This window comes from Blastocystis hominis, assembly GCF_000151665.1.
Source record: "Blastocystis hominis, Singapore isolate B (sub-type 7) whole genome shotgun sequence assembly, scaffold_1".
In the NCBI taxonomy this organism is placed as follows: Eukaryota; class Bigyra; order Opalinata; family Blastocystidae; genus Blastocystis; species Blastocystis hominis.
This window is the reverse complement of record NW_013171816.1, coordinates 675,311-696,768: the sequence shown is the minus strand read 5'-3', so window position 1 is coordinate 696,768 and position 21,458 is coordinate 675,311. Positions and strand designations below refer to the sequence as shown.

Sequence of the window (21,458 nt, the reverse complement as noted above, 5' to 3'; positions counted from 1 at the left end):
GCTCGGGAACGCTTCTGGGATCAGCGAGCTCCCTGCCTGCAAACGTGACCGTGGATCGTACAGATACTGTTGGTATTTCACGTAGCGTACACCTATACTCCGAACGCGATGGTCTATGCGAGAGTGACGGCAACTTCCAACGGAGAAAGCGTCAACTTTACTTCTCCTCTTGTCCAGGTTGTAAATATCTAAATAATTTTCCAAAGTTTGTTAACACTCAGTCTAAATTACGATACACCTAATCCCCATTCCTTCAAGCTGGCAATCTTTGCAGGATCGTCTAAAATGTGCTAGAATCGGGACTAGATTCTTGATAAAAACGATAAAAAACGAGTTACTGGAGCAAGCTTGATAATCAAGCGAATTGAACCACTGTACAATTAACGGTACGGGATATCAAAGTGTAAGTCATATTAATTTTAATACAAGTAAACCTCGAGAATGGCTGAAGTGCAGTCTATTGTGATTGATAACGGTTCCGGTATGTGTAAGGCTGGATTTGCTGGAGATGATGCTCCTCGCGCTGTGTTCCCTTCGATTGTGGGACGTCCCAAGCATCCTGTGTACATGGTGGGTATGGAGAACAAGGATCACTTCGTTGGAGACGAAGCTGAGTCGAAGAGAGGAGTGCTGAATCTGAAGTACCCCATTGAGCACGGAATTGTGACTAACTGGGATGATATGGAGAAGATCTGGCACCACACCTTCTACAATGAGCTGCGTGTCGCTCCTGAGGAGCATCCTGTGCTTCTGACCGAGGCTCCTTTGAATCCTAAGGCGAACAGAGAGCGTATGACTCAGATTATGTTCGAGACGTTCAACGTGCCTGCCATGTACGTCCAGATTCAGGCTGTGCTGTCTCTGTACGCTTCGGGTCGTACCACTGGTTGCGTGATGGATTCCGGTGACGGTGTCTCGCACACTGTCCCCATTTACGAGGGTTATTCGCTGCCTCACTGCATTTTGCGTCTGGATCTGGCTGGTCGTGATCTGACCGAGTACATGCAGACTATCTTGTCTGAGCGTGGATACAGTCTGGTTTCTACTGCTGAGCGTGAAATTGTGCGCGACATGAAGGAGAAGCTGTGCTACGTGGCTCTGGACTTCGACAAGGAGATGAAGCTTGCCGAGGAGTCTTCGGTGGTGGAGAAGTCGTACGAGATGCCCGATGGAAACATCGTGACCATTGGAAACGAGCGTTTCCGTGTGCCCGAGGCTCTGTTCAACCCTGCTATGCTGGGTAAGGAGCTTCGTCACGGAGGTGTGCACGATGCCACCTACTCGACCATCATGAAGTGCGATGTGGATATCCGTAAGGAGCTCTACAGCAACGTGGTCCTCTCTGGAGGTTCCACCATGTTCCCTGGAATTGGTGAGCGTATGCAGAAGGAGCTGCTGGCTCTGGCTCCTCCTAGCATCAAGGTGAAGGTGCTGGCTTCTCCTGAGCGTAAGTACATGGTGTGGGTCGGAGGATCGCTGCTGGCTTGCCTGTCTTCCTTCCACAACATGTGGATTGCCAAGTCTGAGTACGACGAGGCTGGTCCTACCATTGTCCACAGAAAGTGCTTCTAAGCTTCTCAATTGCATGTGTAGTTTGTATTCTACTCAGGGTTGTTTGTTATAGTAATAATAGTGATGATTATGATATTTTTGTTGATTTTCGATAAATATGGAAAAAAGAGAAATGGGGAGATTTTGATCGATTTCTTTTTATTCTCTCTCCAATGCTCTCGATTGCTTTGAGGAACCGCATCGCAATCTCTTCCGCGAGGAGAGTTGCACTCTATCGTACCGTTCGGTGCTTTGCAACTCAGAGCGAATCGGCTGCCAACAGCGATTCTGCGGCGAAACAAGGAGAACCTGTCGAGACAGCAACTCCCAATGCGAATGAAAAACAATCCACAAAGAAAGGTGTAGAGTTGCCCGATTTCCCTGAATTCCCGTTTATTCAGGATGATTATAAGGAAGGAATTCGAAATCGAGATTATCTGAAAAATGTGCCTAGAGAAAAGCGTGTTGACTTGAGTAAGAAGAAAGAGGGCGACATTGTCTATTTTGACGACGAGGAATTTAAGCACTACTTTCCTCATGAGTATAGGGTGTGATTAGTGAGGTGAGTCCTAGTTTCTACTGTGGTTTTGAGAAGCAGAGAGAACTGACGCTTATGAACACAATGCAAATTCGCAAAGAAGCTCTGCGGATCATATCCAAGCTGAATGGTGAGTATGGGAGGCGCGGGGTGATAGGTAGCGTTCCAGGCGGGAGAAAGCATCGACTTTTATCCGTTCTTGTGCCTCACGGGTCCTCGGGGTAGTGGCAAATCGTACTTGTGCGTGGTGAGTGGCTCGATTGCAGGATGGTTCTTCGCAGCGTGTATTACGAGTGTCGTCGTAACAACTGGATCACGTGGTTCATTCCCTCTGCGCGCGTGTGGACCCATCGAGGTAGCATCCGGGTGTGTGTGCGAGGCAGGCTACCAGGTGATTCCGATGACGCGTCGCTCGGGCGGTTTTTTCGCGCAGCCGGAGCACTGTCAGAAGCTTCTGCTGGACGTAGGGGCGCTGTGTGGAGGAGGCGACGACTAGCTGCACATCACGAGCGGCCATCTGCTGCGGAACGTGCGCGTGAAGGGGCACTTCGACCGCTCCCTGTTCTGGGCGAAGTCGCAGTTCGGCGCGGTAGGGACGCGGAGCGCGTGGGACGTAGGCGATCGACTCGGGCGCGGCGAGCCGGCTGACGGTGGACCAGCTGGTTCTGTACGGCGTGAACAGCGCGCGTGACGTAGGAAATTCGTGTGAATGTGCGAAGCTAGTCGTACGAAGTGGCGGCGTACGTGAAGCGGGAACTGGAGGAGTGCACGGAGTAGGGCGCAGCGGGCGCGTGGGACGCAGATACCCGGTGCTGATCGCGATCGACGACTACAACGCGCTGCACGACTACTCGCTCTTCGAGTACCAGAACCGGCCGTAGTGCGCGCGCCCTCCCTCCACCGTAGCATCCACGCGCGGAAGCTCTACCTGCCCTCGCTGTTCCGCGTGTTCGACGAGGCGGACTGGATGCAGGAGCGCGCCTTGGACGACTTCCCGCAGCAGCGCGCCGCGCAGCTCCATCGCGAAGTCCCGCCCCTCCAGCCCGAGACCCCCATGCCCCCCACGCCGCACATCGCATTCCAGAACACGCTGCGGAACGGCGTGGTGATCGGAGCGGTGGAGAACCGATACGACCACTTCGTAGGGAAGGGCGGAGCTAATGAGCGACAGATCAAGTTCGAAGATGTGGTCCAGCTGGGACAGAAGCACAACCTGACGGTGGGGAAGTGCAGCTTCGAGGTGTTCGACGCGTTCGTGGACATGTTCGAGAAGAACGACATCATCTCGCGTAGGAGGAGAGAGGAGGCGGAGTGACGGGCAGCGATGAACGAGTTCCAGAGAGAGTACTTGTATGCGCACACGCAGGGAAACTACCGAGAACTGGTGTGGAACCTGCTGTGCAACCGAAGATGGCTGTGGGACTTCACGCCCGGAAAGGCGTACCAGAAATGGGTAGAGAACTACCCCGAAATGAAAGAGTTGTGGGAATCCTGATGTCTTTTATGGGGTGTTTGTTGAAGGAAGGAAGGAAAGAGGGAGTGTATTGGAGTCATTTGTGTGAATATCATGATGATGAATGATATATATATATATATATATATATATAATTCGGGCACTTAGTTCACCTCATCCAAGCGAATGTGTTATTTCCACAATAAAATCTCGCTTATAATTCTGATAAATATCGAGTACTATCCTTATCCTTATCCGCAGTACGCTGACGTTTGGCTCGGTTATTGTGCCACATGATCAACACACTCCTCTTTCGCAAGAAAAACCATTCTACAATATTATTTATTGGGATTGTACCCATATTGATTATTGTAGCTTTAATCTGCAACTCTCATTCCCAAGATCCAAATACACGATTTTCGGAATTGCACTATTCCTGAACTTTCTGCTCACTCACTAAAGGCAACTTCACTTCAGTTGTGGGAGTCGAATATTGCCGTAGAAATGGCATATCAGAGAAACGAAAAAGAAAATTGCAACGAAAATACTAAAGTAGATATGTCTAATATAAGAAGGTGCTCGTGGATTCGAATGAAGCTAACAAGACTGTATAAATATTGTGAGGCATATGGGTCGATTATTGCTTACTATGGAGCTTCCTTTGGTGCATTGTTTGCAGCTGTGATCGTTACAGTGTTGAATGAGTAAAGAACGAATTGGTCTTCTCAATTTTAGATTTGAAGGAGGTTGCAAGTATCCATACTTGTCAGAGGTTGCTCGAAGCGGTTTCGGGTGGCTCTCTTTCTTAGTAGGTACAGGCATTGGGTGGATTCCGTGGATAATATTTGCTTTTGATTATTATCGTGTCTTCACTTTATTCGGGATGACGGTGACGGAACCAAAACGAAAGCGTCGTTATCTACTTTCTCAAAAGGTAAGTAGAGTCTGATTTGATGGAGTTTGTAGTTCCAGCTGGTTTTCTCTATCATTGCTGCAATTGGTATGCATGGAGTCGCATTTTTTGACATGGGGAACTATCCCCTGACTCATGAGATGGTTTGTTCATGTGAGATTGTTAATCGTAGTGTGTAGTGTTGTTTGCTTGTCCGCTAAACCTCCAATATATGTTTAATTTTTATGAAATGATCCGATATGGGAACCAGAAGGATGGTCGCAAGATTTTTTTCAAATTCATGCTTCTCTTTTGCTCTCTCGGGGGCATCATTCTTTTTACGTTGCTTGGCCGGATCGAAGATTGCAAATGTACCCATTCAATTCCATTCCTCTGTGACCCATAGCCGTGGTAATGAGCATGGAGGAATGCTTCCAGCTCACCTCCGAAGAGCAGTGTTTTTTCTACCAAGATAGGTACAACGACGGCTGTAGCGCAGTGTCCAGGGTGTAAGCCGTAGGGACAATCATTCGAAACTATCCTCGTTGCCGAGTGATGCATTTTTGGAGAGGGTTGTCGGAGTACGTCTGTGTGCTGAGCTCCGCGATGTATCTGTACTTGCTGTACGAAGACAGAAACTCGCTGCAGCTGCAGTTGTTTAAGAGATATGGGATTTTGCCAACAAATTCGTTTGTTCTCCGCGATCTGTCGATTGTCGATGAGGAGTTGTGCAATCAGCTTACTCCCAGCACAATTGCGAGTATGTAATGTTGCTTTAGTTATTTTGTGGCTTGTTTGTTTAATTCTGTACGAGGAGGAGTTTTTTTATAAAATGGGAGAGGATAAGAAGCCATATAGTAGAAACGATTGGGTAAGAGTTATATTATGTGGTCTTATTCTCGGGGGAATCCTGGGTTACAATCTGTACTGTGTTCGTTGTTATGTGATTGGAATGGAGCTTCTACTTCCCGTAATTATGTTGCATCGTGTTTATTACCTATAGCTGAACTGGTGTATATATTGTATCGTTGGTAGTGGTTTTCACTTACTTGAGTTCTTTTTAACTGCGATTTATCGTCCAAATGATTTATGCTTTGATTGTCCCTGTTTTCTTGTTAGAATGAGTCCGTAGCCTTTTTAGTAAACCAAAGTGTTTACTATGTTATGACGACTACAGGCGGTATTATGGAATTCTTAATTGAGTATTATTTCTTCCCTCTGTGAGTTTTGTCTTCCTAAATAACTCGTAGGTGGAAGCAAAATCAAATCGTTATTCTGTTAGGGTTATTTTTAACAGTTTTGGGGATTGCTTTACGAGCTGCTGCAGAAGTCCAAATGGGAACGAACTTCACTCATTTAATTCGTACGGAGCACGTAAATTCCCATGAATTGGTTACCTCGGGGATTTACGCATTGCTCCGACATCCTTCTTATACAGGCTGGTTCTATTATTGTGTAGGACGCGAAATGATCCTTTGCAATCCACTTTGCGTTGTAATATCAGCTCTAGTCAACTGGGGACTTTTATATTTCCGAATACCGTAAGTTTTTAATGATCCTGGTCTGATGATTAGTTTTGAGGAGAAATATTTAATGTCGTTTTTTCCAGAGTACGAGGAATATAGAAAGCATACTTATATTCTGATACCATTTTTGCCCAATTCGAAATCGTAGTTTCTTTGTTCCACAAATGATTGGCTGGCTCTTTAATAAAAAAACTGAACCAAACTCTATATTACTTTATTCTATTATGGGTTGGTACGGCAAACTGAAGACGGCCAAGAAGGTCATAGACACGGTGCCCGATTTGAGCAGTCCTTGGAATTGGATCTTGGGTATAGTAAACATTATTCTTCCAGGTATTATTACTATGGATCTATAGAATAACCCTTAGGAATTGGAACCTTGATTGGAGCAGTAATGTGCCACTCCAACGGTCTTACCTATCTTTTTGGAGTTCTACAGCTCCTTTTATCGGTTATTATTATTGGATGGATCTGGTCTATTCTGTGGGGCATCTTTATGATCGACAGAAGAACAATGAAAACCGTTGTGAAGAAGGGAGTTGAGGTAACTGCCAAGTAACTGTAGACGCGCTTATTTATTCTAATATTTTTAATCCTATTTGTTTGCATACACATTTCCAAAATATGCTTTTCTCATCTCTATCATTTGTCAATTTTTCTCTCTTTAAATTATCTATAGACGATAAGCATCTTATTCCTCTATACAGCTGTCGAAGCTGTAGATGGAGGATTCTTTGGAAACCGCTATAATTGGCTTTCGTTTAGTGAAGGCATGGATGAGATTAGTAAAACACAGAAGCCTGGGATAGTTATTGTCTACAAGAACTGGTGTGGTGCTTGCCGTAGTTTAGGAAAGAGAATAGCTTCGGACGAGAAGCTGATTGAGTTTTCTAGACGATTTGTGATGATTCTAGCAGCGGATGAGGAAGAGCCTGAGGATGAAAAGTGGCTTCCAGGTATTGTATCTTCTACGCATTCGAAATAGATGGTCGTGGGAAGTACTACCCCCGAGTGTTCTTTCTCAATCCAAATGGCAGTATCGATTATGAGATTAATAATGCTGGTTTTTCTCCAATGTACCATTATTATTATTACGATGCCGATACTTTATACGACAATATGGTGAAGTATTTGGAGAATCATGGTCTTTATGATCGTGGGCTTGTTGATATGGACGATATTGAAAGTGAATTCGAACTAGACTTATAGACAGTGTATTCTACATTGTGTTTGTTCGATCCATGTGGAGTGAAATCCATGTTGTGTGTATCCTATCAAACAAGAGCAGGATGAACAAAACAAGCAAAACTGAGAAGTAATTAGCAAACATGTGAAACTGAGTGACGAAGCAAACAATTCAAAAGAACAGTGTGATCCTTCCTTTCCTATGAGTAACAACACCCAAAACAATTAAAAAACAATTAAAAAACAATCAACACATTGCGTGTACATTTATTCGTGAATAAAAACAGAGAGCGACTGCCTGGCCATCGGCACCGAATAATACACACAGCCCGGAATCGTATGGCCTCCCTGCCCTTGACACGCGCTTCCTGTCATTGGCGAGTTGACGGTGATGGCTTCGCTATCGTAGTTTCTGTTGGCAGTAGAGAGGAGAAGATTCCAGGTTCCCTGCCGATTGAATGGAAGGGTCGAATAAATAGCAGCGGTGAAAGGCCTGCGATTCAAACCGATAATCGCATGAAATACGTTTCGGTGTAGTGGGTCGTTCCATAGTTAATCACGATCAGCAATGGATCGGGCTCCGTTCCCACACGAAGAATCATTTTGTCGTTGTTGTTGTCATACTCGATGAAAACACCGTCGAACGCGTCCATCTCGTTCTCACACAACCCTCGCGACCTACCAAATATTGCTCGCGAATCTTGTTCAGATCGACAGACAGCAAGATTTTCAAGAACTTCTTGTGTGGATTCTGCCAGGATCCGTCGACGTACACTCCCACTTCGCTGATATCCAGCGTTTGGGGATTCTTCGTGAAGGAAATATCGCTTAGGAAGGGAGTGCCCATAAAGAAGTGAATGTTTCGAGGGAGCAAATAGAACAACGAGAGGAGAATCGACGCGATGTTGTAGTTCGTTCGGATCAGCAAGCGGCTATTGAGAGTTCGGAAGCACTCGAGCGAGAATAGAACCTCCGGATCCGATGAGTTTATGGTTTGAATGAAGTTCTTCAAGAGCGAATAGCTGATCCCCGTGCTCGCAGACACGCCTTGAATCAGCGGACAAAGCGACTCGTCAATGAAGAAATCGTAGTTCGGAACGATCGACTGCGTGTCTCGGATCTACGCTTCAATCGGCCTGCTCTCCTGTACAATCGAGAACCCTTCGCTTCGCACGTCTTCCCAAAAACTCCGGATCGCGAACTCGAATTTGTCGCCGTGTTCCTCACCGCTATTGCAGGATCCGCCAACATAGGAATCGCAGTCGTTTGTGATCCATCGGATCCCGTCGATGTGGAATTCCTCGCGATAGCGATGGAGAACGGAGCGAAGGAGAAGCAGAACGAATTCGTTTTCGGCGATGTTCAAAGAACACTTCGCGCCACACGTCGACGAATCGCGAAACACATCGCTGTAGACCGGATCGCCTGCTAACTCCGTTGTGTCTGCTGGTCATTCGTTGCGATTCAATGTCTACACAGCGTGTAAAACTGGTGATAATGATAGATGGGCGAGTTGATATTGAAAAACTCCCAATTCAGATCCAGCACCACGCTCATATTCAGTACGTGAATCGAGTCGATCAGTTCTTTCAGTTGAATCGGAGTACCAATCGTGGGACGAAGCAAGCCCGGAGAATACGATGGCTCCACCCAGCAGATATCGTACTCTGCATCGCAACTGGATTGCTCCAGAGCGTGCAGTTCGATAACGTTGACTCCGAGTAGTTGAATGGTTTCGAGTCGATTAATGACGGTCTCGTAGGGAGTGGAGTCTGCGGGTGAGTTGAAAGGGAAGAAATTGTTCACATTCTTCTTCCATGTAGGTGGGGAGATTGATCTGGTAGAACATGGGGTTGGGAGGGAGAGGGACGTAGTCGGAATATCTCCATGCGTAGTCGGTGTTTGAAACGATGTTCGCTTCTCGAGCAGAAAAGCTAAAGTTTAATAAAAAGAAGCTACACTCACAGAGTACGCTCCAAGCTGCCAAGGGAGAGGGAGTACCTGCTCTCTGTGTTGTAGTTGATAGAATACGTGTATTGGGAATGAAGAGCTAGGTTACAAATCATCACAAACCAAAAGCCATGATCCTGCTTCCTATAAAAATAACTACTATAGCAGAATGTGGTACTGCATAAAATAGTATCTCAAAGCCTCTGTAGTTGGGTCCTGAATCTGAAGCCGAACGCTAATCGCTCCAGGAGCCCATGTACGAAACGAGTAGCCAGAACGGCACTCTCCGTCATCGGTCCACATGCCAACATCTGACTCCCACTCAACATAATCGATAAAGTCGTTTCTCTGACATTTCTCGCCAAAGTATCCATACGGACACTCAATTTTATGTTGTACTTGCAAAGATCGGGACAAAACAATACCACAGATTGTGCCGAGTAGAGCCAGACTGATTACATTGATTACTATGATACAAATCGTACTCTTCTTCTCCTTGATATACTTCTCTTTCGAGTTTGAGTGATGTTTGCTGCTCTTCCTCTTTCTCCTCATATTCCTTGCCGACCGCTTCATAAAGGCAGACTTACTATAATCAAAGTAGTCTGGAGAAAAACTCTCGACAGAGGTTTGCATCTTAAACTAAATCTAACTTTTGTGCTGATGAGGTATCGAGCTCAACAATAATTTTAATGGTGTAACTGAAGGAGATTCGTAGCAAAGCGGAATGACAACTGTAACAAGTCCTATTTTCTATCTATTTGCATAATCCATCATCATATATGATATTTTCGAGGCAAACTGGATACTCGAAGAATTCGCGGTGGTTATTTATTCTGACCACAAATAGCTCGGTAATACAAGGTATTCACAAAAAAGAAGAAGTAAAGGATCGAATTGAAAGAATTGGAAGGAGTGCAATGATCGGAATAAGATTGGGTGAAGCCTGAGAGGGCAATTATTTTGGTGACCATATTTTGTGGATTGCACCCGATGAATGGTCGATCCCTCATCCTCAAAATTTTTCTATAGAATGCTTTCTCGTGTTTCTGCTATTTCTCTGAAGTCTTTCACTCGTGCTGCCTCCACCATCACCGCTGTGAACGCCAGACAGGTGCTCGACAGCCGTGGCAACCCCACTGTGGAGGTGGACGTGACCACTCAGGACGGAACCTTCACCGCTTCCGTGCCCAGCGGAGCTTCTACCGGAATTCATGAGGCTGTTGAGCTTCGTGACGGAGGCAAGGCTTACAACGGAAAGGGAGTGATGAAGGCCGTGAGCAACGTGAAGGGCGTGATTGCTGACCACATCAAGGGAATGGATGTGACTGATATCTACAGCATTGATGATATGATGTTCAGACTCGATGGTACAAAGAACAAGGGTAAGCTGGGTGCCAACGCCATTCTGGGAACCTCTCTTGCCTGCGCCAAGGCCGGAGCTGCCGCCAGAAAGATGCCTCTGTACAAGTACTTCGGTGAGATGGCTGGAAAGGACAAGTTCGTGCTCCCTGTGCCCGCCATGAACGTCATCAACGGAGGAAAGCACGCCGGAAACGCTCTCGCTTTCCAGGAGTTCATGCTGATGCCCGTGGGTGCCAAGTCCTTCTCGGAGGCCATGCAGATGGGTTGCGAGGTGTACCACAGCCTGAAGTCTGTGATCAAGAAGCGATACGGTCTGGACGCCACGAACGTGGGTGATGAGGGTGGTTTCGCCCCCAACATCAAGAGCAACGTGGAGGGTCTGGATATCCTGAGCGAGGCCATTGAGAAGGCCGGATACTCGAAGGAGGTGCGCATTGCTATGGACTGCGCTGCCTCTGAGTTCTACACTCAGGACGGCTACTACGACCTGATGTTCAAGCAGGGTGGTGGCGAGAAGAAGACTAAGGAGCAGATGACCGAGTTCTACATCAAGCTGGTGAGCGACTACCCCATCGTGTCCATCGAGGATCCCTTCGAGCAGGACGACTGGGCCGCTTACGGACTTCTGCGCGAGAAGATCGGCAAGAAGGTGCAGATCGTGGGAGACGATCTCCTGGTGACGAACCCTGCTCGTATTGCCGAGGCCATTCAGAAGAAGGCTTGCAACGCTCTGCTGCTGAAGGTGAACCAGATCGGTTCGATCACCGAGTCCGTGCAGGCTTGCCTGGACTCGCAGGCCGCCGGATGGGGCGTGATGGTGTCTCACCGCTCGGGAGAGACTGAGGATAACTACATCGCCGACCTGTCGGTGGGTCTGTGCTCGGGACAGATCAAGACCGGTGCTCCTTGCCGATCGGAGAGACTTTCCAAGTACAACCAGTTGCTCCGCATTGAGGAGCAGTTGGGTAACAAGGCCATCTATGCCGGACTGAACTTCCGCACTCCTGACCAGTGTTAAATTAGCTAGCTATGAAGAAAGCAAAGGAATAATGTGTTTTTATACTTCTGTGGGTTGTTTGTTGCAGCAACATTTTTTTTCGTTGTCATGTTCAACATCCGATTCTTTCAAGATGCGGTGAATGGGGTTTCCTCGTTCCTTAATGGCATTGTTACGAACGAATCACCCGATGTACAACGGTTGGACCGATACAAAAAGCTATATGAAGATGTGACTCAGATCATCGCCGAGATGCAGGAAAAGGGTGAAGAAGAAAGAGAGGACTGGATTGGGCGAACCAACATTTCCCAGGATTTAAATCAAATGATCGATATTCTCGTCGAGGAAGAGAAGGATTTAAAGAAGTCTTCGCGCGATAGTTACGACAATTCGGAGCAACGTGGACTTTGCCTCGATTACCTTCTCAAGCAGCATTTGGTGGATACGTTCTGTGGAATCGCCATCGCAGATAACCCGAAGGGGTGCATGGAACTGTTTACGACTCACATAACAAGACTTCTGAAGGAGGTGAAGTATCCCCTCTCTACAACGGAGGCGATTCAAATCACAATCTCTGCGTTGATGCAGAAACTGGTTCAAATGTACCAAAGCACTTTTGTTTCTTCATCGATGGAGCGCGTTATCATTCTCTTCATCGAAGTGGTTTGCGAAAAGATTTGCGAAGATCCCGTTTTGATCAACGCCTTTTTCATCAAGAGTAATGCTGGTGGTGGTGGTGCTGCTGCTAGTACTGGTACTGGTTCTGCTGGTTCTGCTGGTTCTGCTGGTTCTGCTGGTTCTGCTACTACTACTACTACTACTGCTACTACTTCCTCTTCGTCTCCTGATCGCAATTCCGGTGCCTCTTTCAGTCTCGTCGGCCCTCTGATCCCTCACTTGTATCCCTCTCTCTTCTTCCTTCGACTCTCCTTTAGAAACGAAAGTTCTTCGATTGGCCGCACTTCCCGGCAGCTCATCCTCCTTCTCGCCGCTTTCCCCGACACGCAAATCTCTCTCTATCTCACACACAACACACAAATGGTGGGACTGCTCACTCAGAACCTTCTCGATGCGATTCTGCAGTTCGACTCAATGAACTCCGTGGCTTCTCAGATGGAATCTCCCGAAGACGTGCTGAAACATCGCCTTCAGTTCATCTCCGAATTGCTCAGTCTCTGCCGCAGCTCGGTCGACTGCAAAGACGATCCCAACCAGGCGCTCGTGCTCTACTCTGCGATCCTCGACTCCATTTTAAGCAGCGTATTGCACGGATACATCGAAGTCGAGCTTCTCAACATTCGGTTTTTCTCTCTCTTCGGTTTTTCTCACCCCCAGAAACGAGCGAATCATCTCCAGCACTCGCATTGCTCGCCTTCTTCTCTCTCTCCTTCTCCCGTCCCCTTCCTCTCCCCTCATCGAGCTCTTCGTTCGCTTTCTCTGCGGCGAAACGTCCCACCAATCCATTTTATTCCCCACTCTGCTTCAGCGCGTGAACTGCAACGCCACCGCCGTCTCCATCGCCACCATGCAGCTTTTCGACACATTGCTCCGCTCGCAGCACCCCGTCGTCTTCAAAACCCTTTTCCCCGCACTCTCTCTTTCTCCTTCCCCCTCTCCTTCGCCTTCTGCCTCGCTTCTCTCGCGCTTCGCGCAGCAATTTCACACGCCGTTGCCGCAGATCGATCGCTTTCTCGCCAAGGACGCGTCGCTCTGCGCCCCGCTGGTTCACAGCGACGTTGAGCACGAGTTCGCGGTCCTCCAGCGCTATCGCCACGGAGTTCCCAGCGCGGACGCAGAGGCCGGAGGCGGCGAGTTCGTCGCCGTGCTGCTGGCGCGCGTGCGGATGATTCTGAGGCAGTCGATGGAGGTAAACTTGGAAGTGACGCGATTGGTGGCGACGCTGGCGATCGTGGCGCCGCCGCAAGTCTTCGAAGCGCTGTTCTTGGAGGCGGGAGAGATCTCGTTCAGCGCGGAATTGGATAAAGTGAAGGAAGAAAGGGGGGAGTGAGATGTAGATTTGGACGAAAGCCGTGCAACGGTCGAAGGAAGTCATTAACTTTGAGCAGTACTTGAAAATTACGGAGACGTCTCTTAATTTGTGCGATCATCGGATTGGAATCCAGAGAGAGGATCGATTGTCGGTGGATGTGACGTTCTCGCAATTCATGGAGGGCTATGTCGTGTTGAGGGAGTTTCTTGTGGAGCTGTGTTGTATTGTGGCGATGCGTGGAAACCAGTTGTTTCTGTAGTAGCTGATACTGTTTGTTGAATCAATCGTCAGAGTTGTTTTGTAATTATTTGTGAAATGTCTTCCAAAAGTTTCGGAGAGTGGTACAAGATGCAGAAAGATAATCCTGTTTGGAAGATGACGTCCTTTTTATGTAGGTGCTTCCATCCACCCCTGCGTCGTCGAAATCCTGGTTCTCGTCCTTCTTCTCAAAAGGATCAAACGGAGATCTTGAATCTTCCGGATTACTCAATTCAGTCAAGAACATGCCTAATCAAGTTCGGGAGACGTAGGAATGACCGATCTATGTGAAACCCAGAGGCGAACGGTTTAAAGAAACTGCAATGTTCGGCTTTCTCGCTCTTCTTTTCTTTTTCATTGCGTATTTTATCGGCATCCCCACCGTATATGCGTTTCTTCGTGTTCACTCTAGCTTCTCTTCCGTCCTGTGAAATTTGCCATGAGCTTCACAATGGGCAGCCTGATGACAATGCTCACGATCGCTTCAATACGCGGTTATTCCGCATACGTCAATTCAATGTTACAGAAAGATCGATTACCAAAGACTCTTTTGTATTTGGGATCCTTGGGTAGGGTTGAGATTGTAAGCACATTGGTCGTAGTTTTAACGATTTTCTTTTCGATTGTCCGCAAAAGCTACGTCATGACGATTGTGTGTTCTCTTTCCCAGATCGCCATCCTGGCTGTGTATGTTATTGAATCGCTTCCATCGGGAGGAAAACTCTTTTGTTTGATTTGTTGAGTGGAGTGAAAGGTAGTGCTCCTTAAGGGAATAAAGAGAGTTCTGAGTAAATGTCTTTCTTTTATAGTCTCGCTCTTTCGGAGATCGAATTAGCGTCAATACGAATCACGATTATAATAATAAAATGAATAATAATACACAATTTTCCTATAGCTACGTTGTTTGTTCTCATTCATTTCCTTAAAATGGCTCTAATATCTGCAATTTGTTGTCTTTCCGCATTACAATTAGAAAACAACCTTTTGGTTTTACGTAGCGATGTTCTACAAGTTGAGTATGATTCCTTTCTTGCTCAGCATCGTCTATCTCGTTTACGAGCTTTTCACGATTGATATTCAAGATGGTACTGCATTTTTCTCGCTTTCTATGTAGATTCTGGTGCATTCACTAAGCCGTTCTATATGGTACTGCAGAATGTATAGTACTCATCTGCGTAGGTCGCTTTTTCCATCTTGGGGTTACTGGCTGTAGCAGCTGTGGAATACAAGCCTTCGCTCATTGTAATCGATATCGATTGTTTTATATATTGCTTAGAAGACTCGTTTCTTCCAGCCATTTATCAGAACAAGCCAAGGTTTTGTTAATCAGCATCGCTTGCTCATTGTCTTCATGCGCTACAGCTACATGTTCCTCTCCGTGTTGATGCTCTCTCGCTACAATTTCCTCGAGAGCAATTATATCCTTTCTTTTTTAATTACTTAATGCTCTTTACCAATCTTTGTTAGCTCCTTCATCAATACGTTTGAAAAACGATGAGTTTGATACGGTAACCTGCAGCGTGATGAGTTGGGAGAGGATCGTGAACTGGCTCTGGTTCTATCCCATATTCTTCGTGGTTTACATTCTTTGCGCCTTCTATGTCAAGTCGATATCAGAAGTGAAGAGGAATTAATTTTTAACTAACTGATTGATTGTTTGATAGAAATTGAAAAAAAAACAACAACAATGCTTTGTAGCTTGTTAAGTGATAAGGTGAATCCCTAACTTGACAGGATTCACCTTATCACTCTTTATTAGTATTTCACTGTTTGTAAAGAAAAATCAGAAGAATAGAAGAAAAACTACAGAAAAAACGACTTAACTCTTGTTCATTAATTGTTTCGCGAAGTCTTCGTATTTAATCACATCACCATAACCTAGAGCATGGAATAAGGCATCAATCTCATCCTCCGGAATCACTTCTCCTAAATGAGACAGAATGTGTCTGAGATCCGATGCAAGGACAGTGCCGTCTTGGTTCTTGTCGAACATTTTGAATACCTGAATAATACTATCATAATCATCTTGACGTCACAACACAAATAGAGAAATCCTACCGACCTGCGATCTCTTCATTGAGATCGCCACGTTCAAGACATCCTCAAAAGACAAAGCTTCAGTGGTAATGCTTTGAATCACGCTTTCAAATACGGAATCCAATCCAGAAATGCCAACACCACGAATAATCAGAATGGCATTTGATTTATCAATATAACCGTCCTGATCCGTGTCGAGAAGCACGAAGTATGACTTCAACTGATTGAGCTAGAATATCAGACCCTTCGCTATTGCAGATAGACTACCTCTTGCGATGATAAAACAGAATCCATTTTGTATGAGAAAAACTAAAAAAATAGCCCAAAATTCGGTAATACCAAGAATACAGATCATTTTTCCATTTTCTATTGGAAATCATTTGTTTCAGAATTCCTTCGATTTCATTCAATCTTTCGATGAAGGTGCTTACCCTGTTGTTCCTAGCTTTTCTTCTGTGTAATGCTGCTTCGTTGGAGCTGACCAAGGAGTTTACTTACTCGAATCGAAGTGATATCTAGTGGGCTCAATATTCTAACAAGCGAAAATCTTGAATTCGGGCTTTCTTCAAACAGCACTGTGCTCGTGGTCTGGAATCCCCCAAATTGTAAGATATGCTCTGTTAATATGTGGACTGTCTATATGTCCATTTACTCTTACATCAACGAAAAGAAAGTTCGTTTTTCAAACCTTTTCTCGATCTAGTACTTTGTCTTGGCGGCGACTGTCGGCAGTAATGAGACTTTGGAGTCGCAGTACGGCATTGATCCGAACGAGGGAGACACCCAATATCGACTTTTTGTGAAAGGATCGCGTGAGCCTATTGCGAAAGACGATTCGGAGGATCTCGTTTCCGTCTAGTACCTTGTTGACTCTAAGATTACTTGGATTTCGAAGCAGGCGCATCTTGTTCCTCTTCCTGACTGCGTTACAGAGCTGACTCCCACTTCCTACCACTCCTTCATGAAGCGGAACGCCTACCGAAGCGTGATGGTGATGTACTATCTCCCGAACTACCAACCCTCCCAAATCACCTTGGTTCAATACCAGCGTGCTGCCTACGCCTTCAAGGTAGACCCGCACGATCCCTGCGAGCGTAGATCGAAGCGAAAGTGGTGTTCGGCCGCGTGAATTGCTTGGATCACAGCGATTTTTGCCAGGAAAAAAGCGGCAAAGAAATGCCCCACTTCATCTTCACGCCCGCCCCCGATGTCGAATTCGACGGAAAGCAGCTGCAGACGACGCGTGGCGAGGGCATCGTGCGCTACCTCAACCGGATCCTGCGTAGAAACCGTGGAAACCTTCGAAGTAGACACGGACGTGGACCCGAAAGGCGGGTTCAACGAGCGTTTTGGCCGCGTTTTCGAGCTGGATCGTCTGGCTCGGCAATTCACAACGAACGTAGCGATGGAGTGGAGTAGCGATGTAGAAAAACGAGGGCCAGCGCGCGCGGTATGTGCGCGAGACGGCGAAGCTGCGACATCGGTACCACGCGACCGCGAAGTATTACAAGATCATGAAGGCGATGCAGAAAGAAGATTCCGTGGTGGTGATGCGCGAACTCAAGGACATTCGCGATCAGATGAGCCAGATCTCGTTCGACGACCCGAAGTACCCGCAGCTGCGGCAGCGAGAGAATATAATTCATCAGTTTGAGCCGATTGTGACGACGCGGACGCTGGTAGGAGCGATGAAAGGAGTTTAGGGAAGGTGTATATGAACCCGTGGAGCTTTGATTATATCGTGAATGGGCATGATAACGTGATTGTGTTGTTTTATACGAGTTGGTGTGTGGAGTGCCAGGACTTGCTGAAGGACATGGAATGATGTGGGGGAGCGAGGTGATGTGTAGGAGTTAATGGCGAAGGAGATGGAGTATGACGTGGTGGTGGCGAGTATGGATGCGCAGATGTATGTGGACTTCTGTGTATGCGTTTGGAAGGTTGAATTGATGGCTTAGGCGGCGTTCAAGATGAATCACTTCCCGGCTATCAAGTGGTTCGCTGCGGAAAAGGATGTGCTGGAGCCTGTTGACGTCGCGGCCTCGACGCGTGGAGAGATCGAGAAGTTTATTCGGGAACAGTTTGAACATGATGAATTGTAAACTTTTGTTTGTTGGTGGCATACATGAACCAGGCTTATAGGAATCTTCTTGACCTATATCCCTGGAAGTTCTCTTCTTCTTCCATGAAGCAAGCACTCGATTCTGGCCTTTTGGATGTGTCGGGTTTCCATCAATATGCGGATTATGCAAACAAGGATGGGGAAATGCGGGAATTACTTGTGTACGACCCGTTCATCGCCGTAAACTATTTTCGACGCAAAAATTTCAGTGCATATGTCGTAGCAAGCATAAAATCACACAAACTTCTAATGGTTTCTGTCAAAACCAAAGACATCTGGACACCCTTGCCGTTGTCGAATATAACAACTCAAGTTGTTGATTTAAGCGATGGTGGAGAACGATGGGAGGGAGATACGCTGGGAACGTTGCCATGTGGCTGGGGTTCATACTATTCTGCAAACAATACGGCTGTATATACTGGGTTTCGCTTCTGGAGCTGGAACGTGTGCTATGGAACCTACTATTTTGAGGATTTGCCTTCACAGCAGATTCGCTATCAAGGAACGCTCTGTTTCAGCAAACAGTTCGGGGAAGGAACGACATACTCACGAATGGGAGAGGCCATAAATACGATAGAAACCATCAGTGACCGCAACATACAATCAAACGATGTTATTGTTCCTCCTGATACGAATGATCTGTTTTACTACAACAACCTCATGCAGTCTTTCACTGTTCAAAAGAACTGCTATATCCACACGAATTCCTTCCTGATTGTCAATTTCCCCTACCTAAAAACGATTGTCGTCATGAGTAATTCGTACAGTGCAACCGACTCTGGGTATTTTAGGATCGAGAACTGTCCGGAGCTGCAATCAATCAGAGTAGAGCAGGATTCATTTTGCCACTATTCAGTTTTCAAAGTTCAAAATTGCCCCAAACTCGAGACATTGGAATTCGGTGACAATTGCTTTCATCATTGTCTCGATTTCACTCTTGAGAGTACAATCGCTTCTCTCGCATTATTCTGTTTAGATCTCGCCTCTCTCACAACAATGGATTTCCAAAGTGATGCATTCTGCTGTTTGCACGAGTTGAAATGGAGCAGTAGAGACGCTTTTACCTCCAATCATGTAGATCTACCAAAGTTGCGGCTTGTGAAGATGGATTCGAACAGTATAATGGGCGACAAATCGAACACGACGTGGCTGGGATACTACAAAAACACATTCAAGATGAGTGAAATGCCTAGTTTAACTCGGATCTTGGGATATTTCAACTTCCAATACTTTGGGATCGTGCGTTTGGAAGGTAGATCAATTCGCAAGAGGTCATCGATAGGATTACCCCGCTTAGATGAAGATTTTATTTGCCTTGCCGTCTCTCCCTTTTCGGAGGCTCATTCAATCACACACTCTTTCTCTCTTTGTTCCCAACAAACAGTCCATCCAAACACTCCACGTTTCTTCTTCTTCTTCTTCTTCTTCTTTTCCATGTTTTCGTTTTCAAACAAACACTTCTTTATGCATTTTGCGCTCTGTCCTCCCCACTATTCGTAACCGAAATATCCACCGCTGGAAGCACCCCCCGATTTGTAATAAACGGATGCTCCGCGGCCTCCTGCACGGTCATTCGATCCTCCGGCTTTATCACCACCAGCTTCTTCACGAAATCAATCAAATCCGGGTCCATATCCACCATCTACGCCTCACTTCTTCTCTTCTCGCCCACTCCCTCTTCAATCGACGTCTTCGCCACTCGCACAGCGTGCACCGCGCGGACGCGCGCGCTCCACGAAATGTCGTTCGACGCCCACCCACCCGGCTGCTTCTCTTCCGGGATTTCCCGCGTGATTGGAGGCGGCCAGAGCAGATCGCCCTCCTCATTGAACATCGAAGCCGTCGTCGCGTCCAGCTTGGCGAGCATCGAAGCCGGGATTCGTCCGAGGAGCTTGGTGATGAGCGCTAAATGCTCGCGATTGCCGAAGAAATGGCGGTGTGTCTGGAAAAGCGGGCGGCCACAACCCAGTTCGTACGCCATGCAGCCAAGAGACCACATATCGCAAGGCAGGCTCCACTCCAGATCGAGAATGACCTCGGGCGCGCGGTAGGTGCGCGTGGTGATGAGTCCTCGCTTGGGCGTGTTGGCGGTGGAGACGCTGCCGAAGTCGATGAGGCAAAGATGGTTGAAATCCGGCTGAAAATCCTAGGCGTCGAGGGAGGCAGGCAATCATACGGGGACCGTGGCGCTGTCGACGGGACGACCGTCGTCTAAAGGGTAGAACATGACGTTTTCTGGGTGGGAGGAGAGGAGAGGAAGGTACCTGGCTTGATGTCCGTGTGGATGATACCACAGTTGTGCATTTTACCGAGAGACGAAACCATCTGTCGGAGAAGAAGGCGGAGCGTGGTGGTCTGCGAGTGAGATGGAGGGGAAAGAGAAAGCGCACATCGAAAGGCTTGAAGTCTCTTTGGATCAGAATTTCGAAGAGATTCTTGTTCATGAATGGCATGATCTCAAAAACATAGCCATCCAAGTTGAACCAAGCCAGGATTTCGGTAATAGAGTTACTACCTATCAGACGCGGATTTCAGAAGGATACCATTTCCCTCCTGAACGTTTGTGGAGAGTTACTATGGTTTTTATCTCTCTCATCGCAGCCAATTCGTAACGCTTCTCTCGCCTGTTTATTTTTAACGCAACCTAGTGCCTGAATATCCATAAAGGATTTATTACATGTTTTTTCTCTATTGGATCCCAAGCAACGGTTACTGTACTACACTTTCCTAAACATTACAAACTGGACAAATGCCATGGATACCTGCCCCAATAGTCCTCAATACAATATCTGACGTTTAAAAAAGATCAAAAGAGAGCCTACATCGGTCAATGATAACATCTCCATCGTGGACTTCGTATCTTTCTTCGTGATTGTGGGAAAACGATCCGGTAACGTCTGATGTGGACATGAATTATAGTTTTCTTAATCTCACAATACGATTTGAAACGGTAAAGGCAAAAATTCAACCAATTTTGGATCGATTCTATCATTGCCTTTGCGAATTCGATTGAATTTAATTCCTATCACTAGAATCTTATTCTCGTATGGATAAGACATCTCAAAAGAGGGAAAAAGGCGATGATGTCATCATTGCCTCTGCCCCTGCAAAGCGTTTTGTTTCTTTGGTGTTTTCATATAGGAAAAGCTGTACAGCACATAGAACGAACAAGTATCACCCCGAGCAATGAAAACTCATTCCTCCGAGCGCCAATTCGAAGGGACAGCATTCATAGGCGTGTATCTACATCCGCAGACCAGACCACTCTCGATCTTGAAGATGAACTCTTTACTCCCACTGTAAAACTCAGCGAAAGTAGTTTTATTGGTTGGCCATAACAACCAGAAAATAGGCAGTCTCTTCTCAGCAAACATGGTGCTTTTGACACGGACAGCAGTTACTCGAACCTTTCCTTCTCTTTAGACCACTCTATTTTACGCAGTCAATCAAATATTTCGACGGATCACCCGCTCTCTGAATCCATTATAGCTGATATTGCAGGTGACATCCCATCAGTTGAAGAGTCGTTACTCTGTTCAGAAGACGTCAATGACCTCGATGACGATGCCTATTCGTATCCACCCTGTTTTGTTG

The 21,458-nt window shown here is 46.6% G+C and overlaps 13 protein-coding genes; 10 read left to right on the top strand and 3 right to left on the bottom strand.

Annotated features, from left to right (window-relative positions):
* Positions 1-441: 441 nt before the first annotated feature.
* Positions 442-1,624, top strand: GSBLH_T00000849001 (uncharacterized protein; the record flags this gene model as incomplete). The annotated part of the gene is made up of 2 exons (XM_013039127.1): positions 442-1,295; positions 1,453-1,624. The coding sequence occupies 2 exons, from the start codon at positions 442-444 to the stop codon at positions 1,622-1,624; spliced, it is 1,026 nt and encodes a 341-aa protein (XP_012894581.1).
* Positions 1,625-1,724: 100 nt separating this feature from the next.
* Positions 1,725-3,594, top strand: GSBLH_T00000848001 (uncharacterized protein; the record flags this gene model as incomplete). XM_013039126.1 has 12 exons in its annotated part: positions 1,725-2,092; positions 2,125-2,219; positions 2,251-2,323; positions 2,356-2,444; positions 2,473-2,552; positions 2,586-2,678; positions 2,707-2,781; positions 2,813-2,862; positions 2,892-2,966; positions 2,996-3,230; positions 3,261-3,378; positions 3,412-3,594. 12 exons carry the CDS (start codon positions 1,725-1,727, stop codon positions 3,582-3,584), a joined length of 1,524 nt encoding a protein of 507 aa, XP_012894580.1. The 3' UTR covers positions 3,585-3,594.
* A 422-nt stretch (positions 3,595-4,016) lies between these two features.
* On the top strand, positions 4,017-6,108 carry GSBLH_T00000847001 (uncharacterized protein; the record flags this gene model as incomplete). XM_013039125.1 has 11 exons in its annotated part: positions 4,017-4,246; positions 4,278-4,476; positions 4,509-4,598; positions 4,628-4,805; positions 4,841-4,924; positions 4,955-5,048; positions 5,083-5,404; positions 5,438-5,534; positions 5,567-5,654; positions 5,685-5,975; positions 6,009-6,108. Exons 1-11 carry the CDS (start codon positions 4,047-4,049, stop codon positions 6,106-6,108), a joined length of 1,743 nt encoding a protein of 580 aa, XP_012894579.1. The 5' UTR covers positions 4,017-4,046.
* Positions 6,109-6,184: 76 nt separating this feature from the next.
* On the top strand, positions 6,185-7,169 carry GSBLH_T00006141001 (uncharacterized protein; the record flags this gene model as incomplete). The annotated part of the gene is made up of 5 exons (XM_013039124.1): positions 6,185-6,293; positions 6,329-6,504; positions 6,526-6,561; positions 6,640-6,916; positions 6,946-7,169. The coding sequence occupies 5 exons, from the start codon at positions 6,185-6,187 to the stop codon at positions 7,167-7,169; spliced, it is 822 nt and encodes a 273-aa protein (XP_012894578.1).
* Positions 7,170-7,412: 243 nt separating this feature from the next.
* On the bottom strand, positions 7,413-9,211 carry GSBLH_T00006140001 (uncharacterized protein; the record flags this gene model as incomplete). Its single annotated transcript, XM_013039123.1, has 6 exons — positions 7,413-7,638; positions 7,671-7,798; positions 7,828-8,265; positions 8,320-8,588; positions 8,621-9,079; positions 9,118-9,211. 6 exons carry the CDS (start codon positions 9,209-9,211, stop codon positions 7,413-7,415), a joined length of 1,614 nt encoding a protein of 537 aa, XP_012894577.1.
* Positions 9,212-10,128: 917 nt separating this feature from the next.
* On the top strand, positions 10,129-11,529 carry GSBLH_T00000845001 (Enolase; the record flags this gene model as incomplete). XM_013039122.1 has 1 exon in its annotated part: positions 10,129-11,529. The coding sequence occupies one exon, from the start codon at positions 10,129-10,131 to the stop codon at positions 11,476-11,478; it is 1,350 nt and encodes a 449-aa protein (XP_012894576.1). The 3' UTR covers positions 11,479-11,529.
* Positions 11,530-11,565: 36 nt separating this feature from the next.
* GSBLH_T00006139001 (uncharacterized protein) lies at positions 11,566-12,179 on the top strand (the record flags this gene model as incomplete). The annotated part of the gene is made up of 2 exons (XM_013039121.1): positions 11,566-12,059; positions 12,119-12,179. 2 exons carry the CDS (start codon positions 11,566-11,568, stop codon positions 12,177-12,179), a joined length of 555 nt encoding a protein of 184 aa, XP_012894575.1.
* Positions 12,180-13,300: 1,121 nt separating this feature from the next.
* On the top strand, positions 13,301-13,713 carry GSBLH_T00000844001 (uncharacterized protein; the record flags this gene model as incomplete). XM_013039120.1 has 1 exon in its annotated part: positions 13,301-13,713. The coding sequence occupies one exon, from the start codon at positions 13,301-13,303 to the stop codon at positions 13,463-13,465; it is 165 nt and encodes a 54-aa protein (XP_012894574.1). The 3' UTR covers positions 13,466-13,713.
* Positions 13,714-13,932: 219 nt separating this feature from the next.
* GSBLH_T00000843001 (uncharacterized protein) lies at positions 13,933-14,603 on the top strand. XM_013039119.1 has 5 exons: positions 13,933-13,973; positions 14,004-14,088; positions 14,118-14,274; positions 14,308-14,433; positions 14,464-14,603. The coding sequence occupies exons 1-5, from the start codon at positions 13,951-13,953 to the stop codon at positions 14,538-14,540; spliced, it is 468 nt and encodes a 155-aa protein (XP_012894573.1). The 5' UTR covers positions 13,933-13,950; the 3' UTR covers positions 14,541-14,603.
* A 921-nt stretch (positions 14,604-15,524) lies between these two features.
* GSBLH_T00006138001 (uncharacterized protein) lies at positions 15,525-16,036 on the bottom strand (the record flags this gene model as incomplete). Its single annotated transcript, XM_013039118.1, has 3 exons — positions 15,525-15,730; positions 15,764-15,971; positions 16,010-16,036. The coding sequence occupies 3 exons, from the start codon at positions 16,034-16,036 to the stop codon at positions 15,525-15,527; spliced, it is 441 nt and encodes a 146-aa protein (XP_012894572.1).
* Positions 16,037-17,256: 1,220 nt separating this feature from the next.
* GSBLH_T00000842001 (uncharacterized protein) lies at positions 17,257-17,567 on the top strand (the record flags this gene model as incomplete). Its single annotated transcript, XM_013039117.1, has 2 exons — positions 17,257-17,421; positions 17,451-17,567. 2 exons carry the CDS (start codon positions 17,257-17,259, stop codon positions 17,565-17,567), a joined length of 282 nt encoding a protein of 93 aa, XP_012894571.1.
* A 31-nt stretch (positions 17,568-17,598) lies between these two features.
* On the top strand, positions 17,599-17,844 carry GSBLH_T00000841001 (uncharacterized protein; the record flags this gene model as incomplete). The annotated part of the gene is made up of 2 exons (XM_013039116.1): positions 17,599-17,667; positions 17,701-17,844. The coding sequence occupies 2 exons, from the start codon at positions 17,599-17,601 to the stop codon at positions 17,842-17,844; spliced, it is 213 nt and encodes a 70-aa protein (XP_012894570.1).
* Positions 17,845-19,506: 1,662 nt separating this feature from the next.
* GSBLH_T00000840001 (uncharacterized protein) lies at positions 19,507-20,774 on the bottom strand (the record flags this gene model as incomplete). Its single annotated transcript, XM_013039115.1, has 8 exons — positions 19,507-20,010; positions 20,041-20,099; positions 20,129-20,219; positions 20,255-20,375; positions 20,408-20,508; positions 20,542-20,591; positions 20,627-20,653; positions 20,687-20,774. 8 exons carry the CDS (start codon positions 20,772-20,774, stop codon positions 19,507-19,509), a joined length of 1,041 nt encoding a protein of 346 aa, XP_012894569.1.
* Positions 20,775-21,458: the final 684 nt, after the last annotated feature.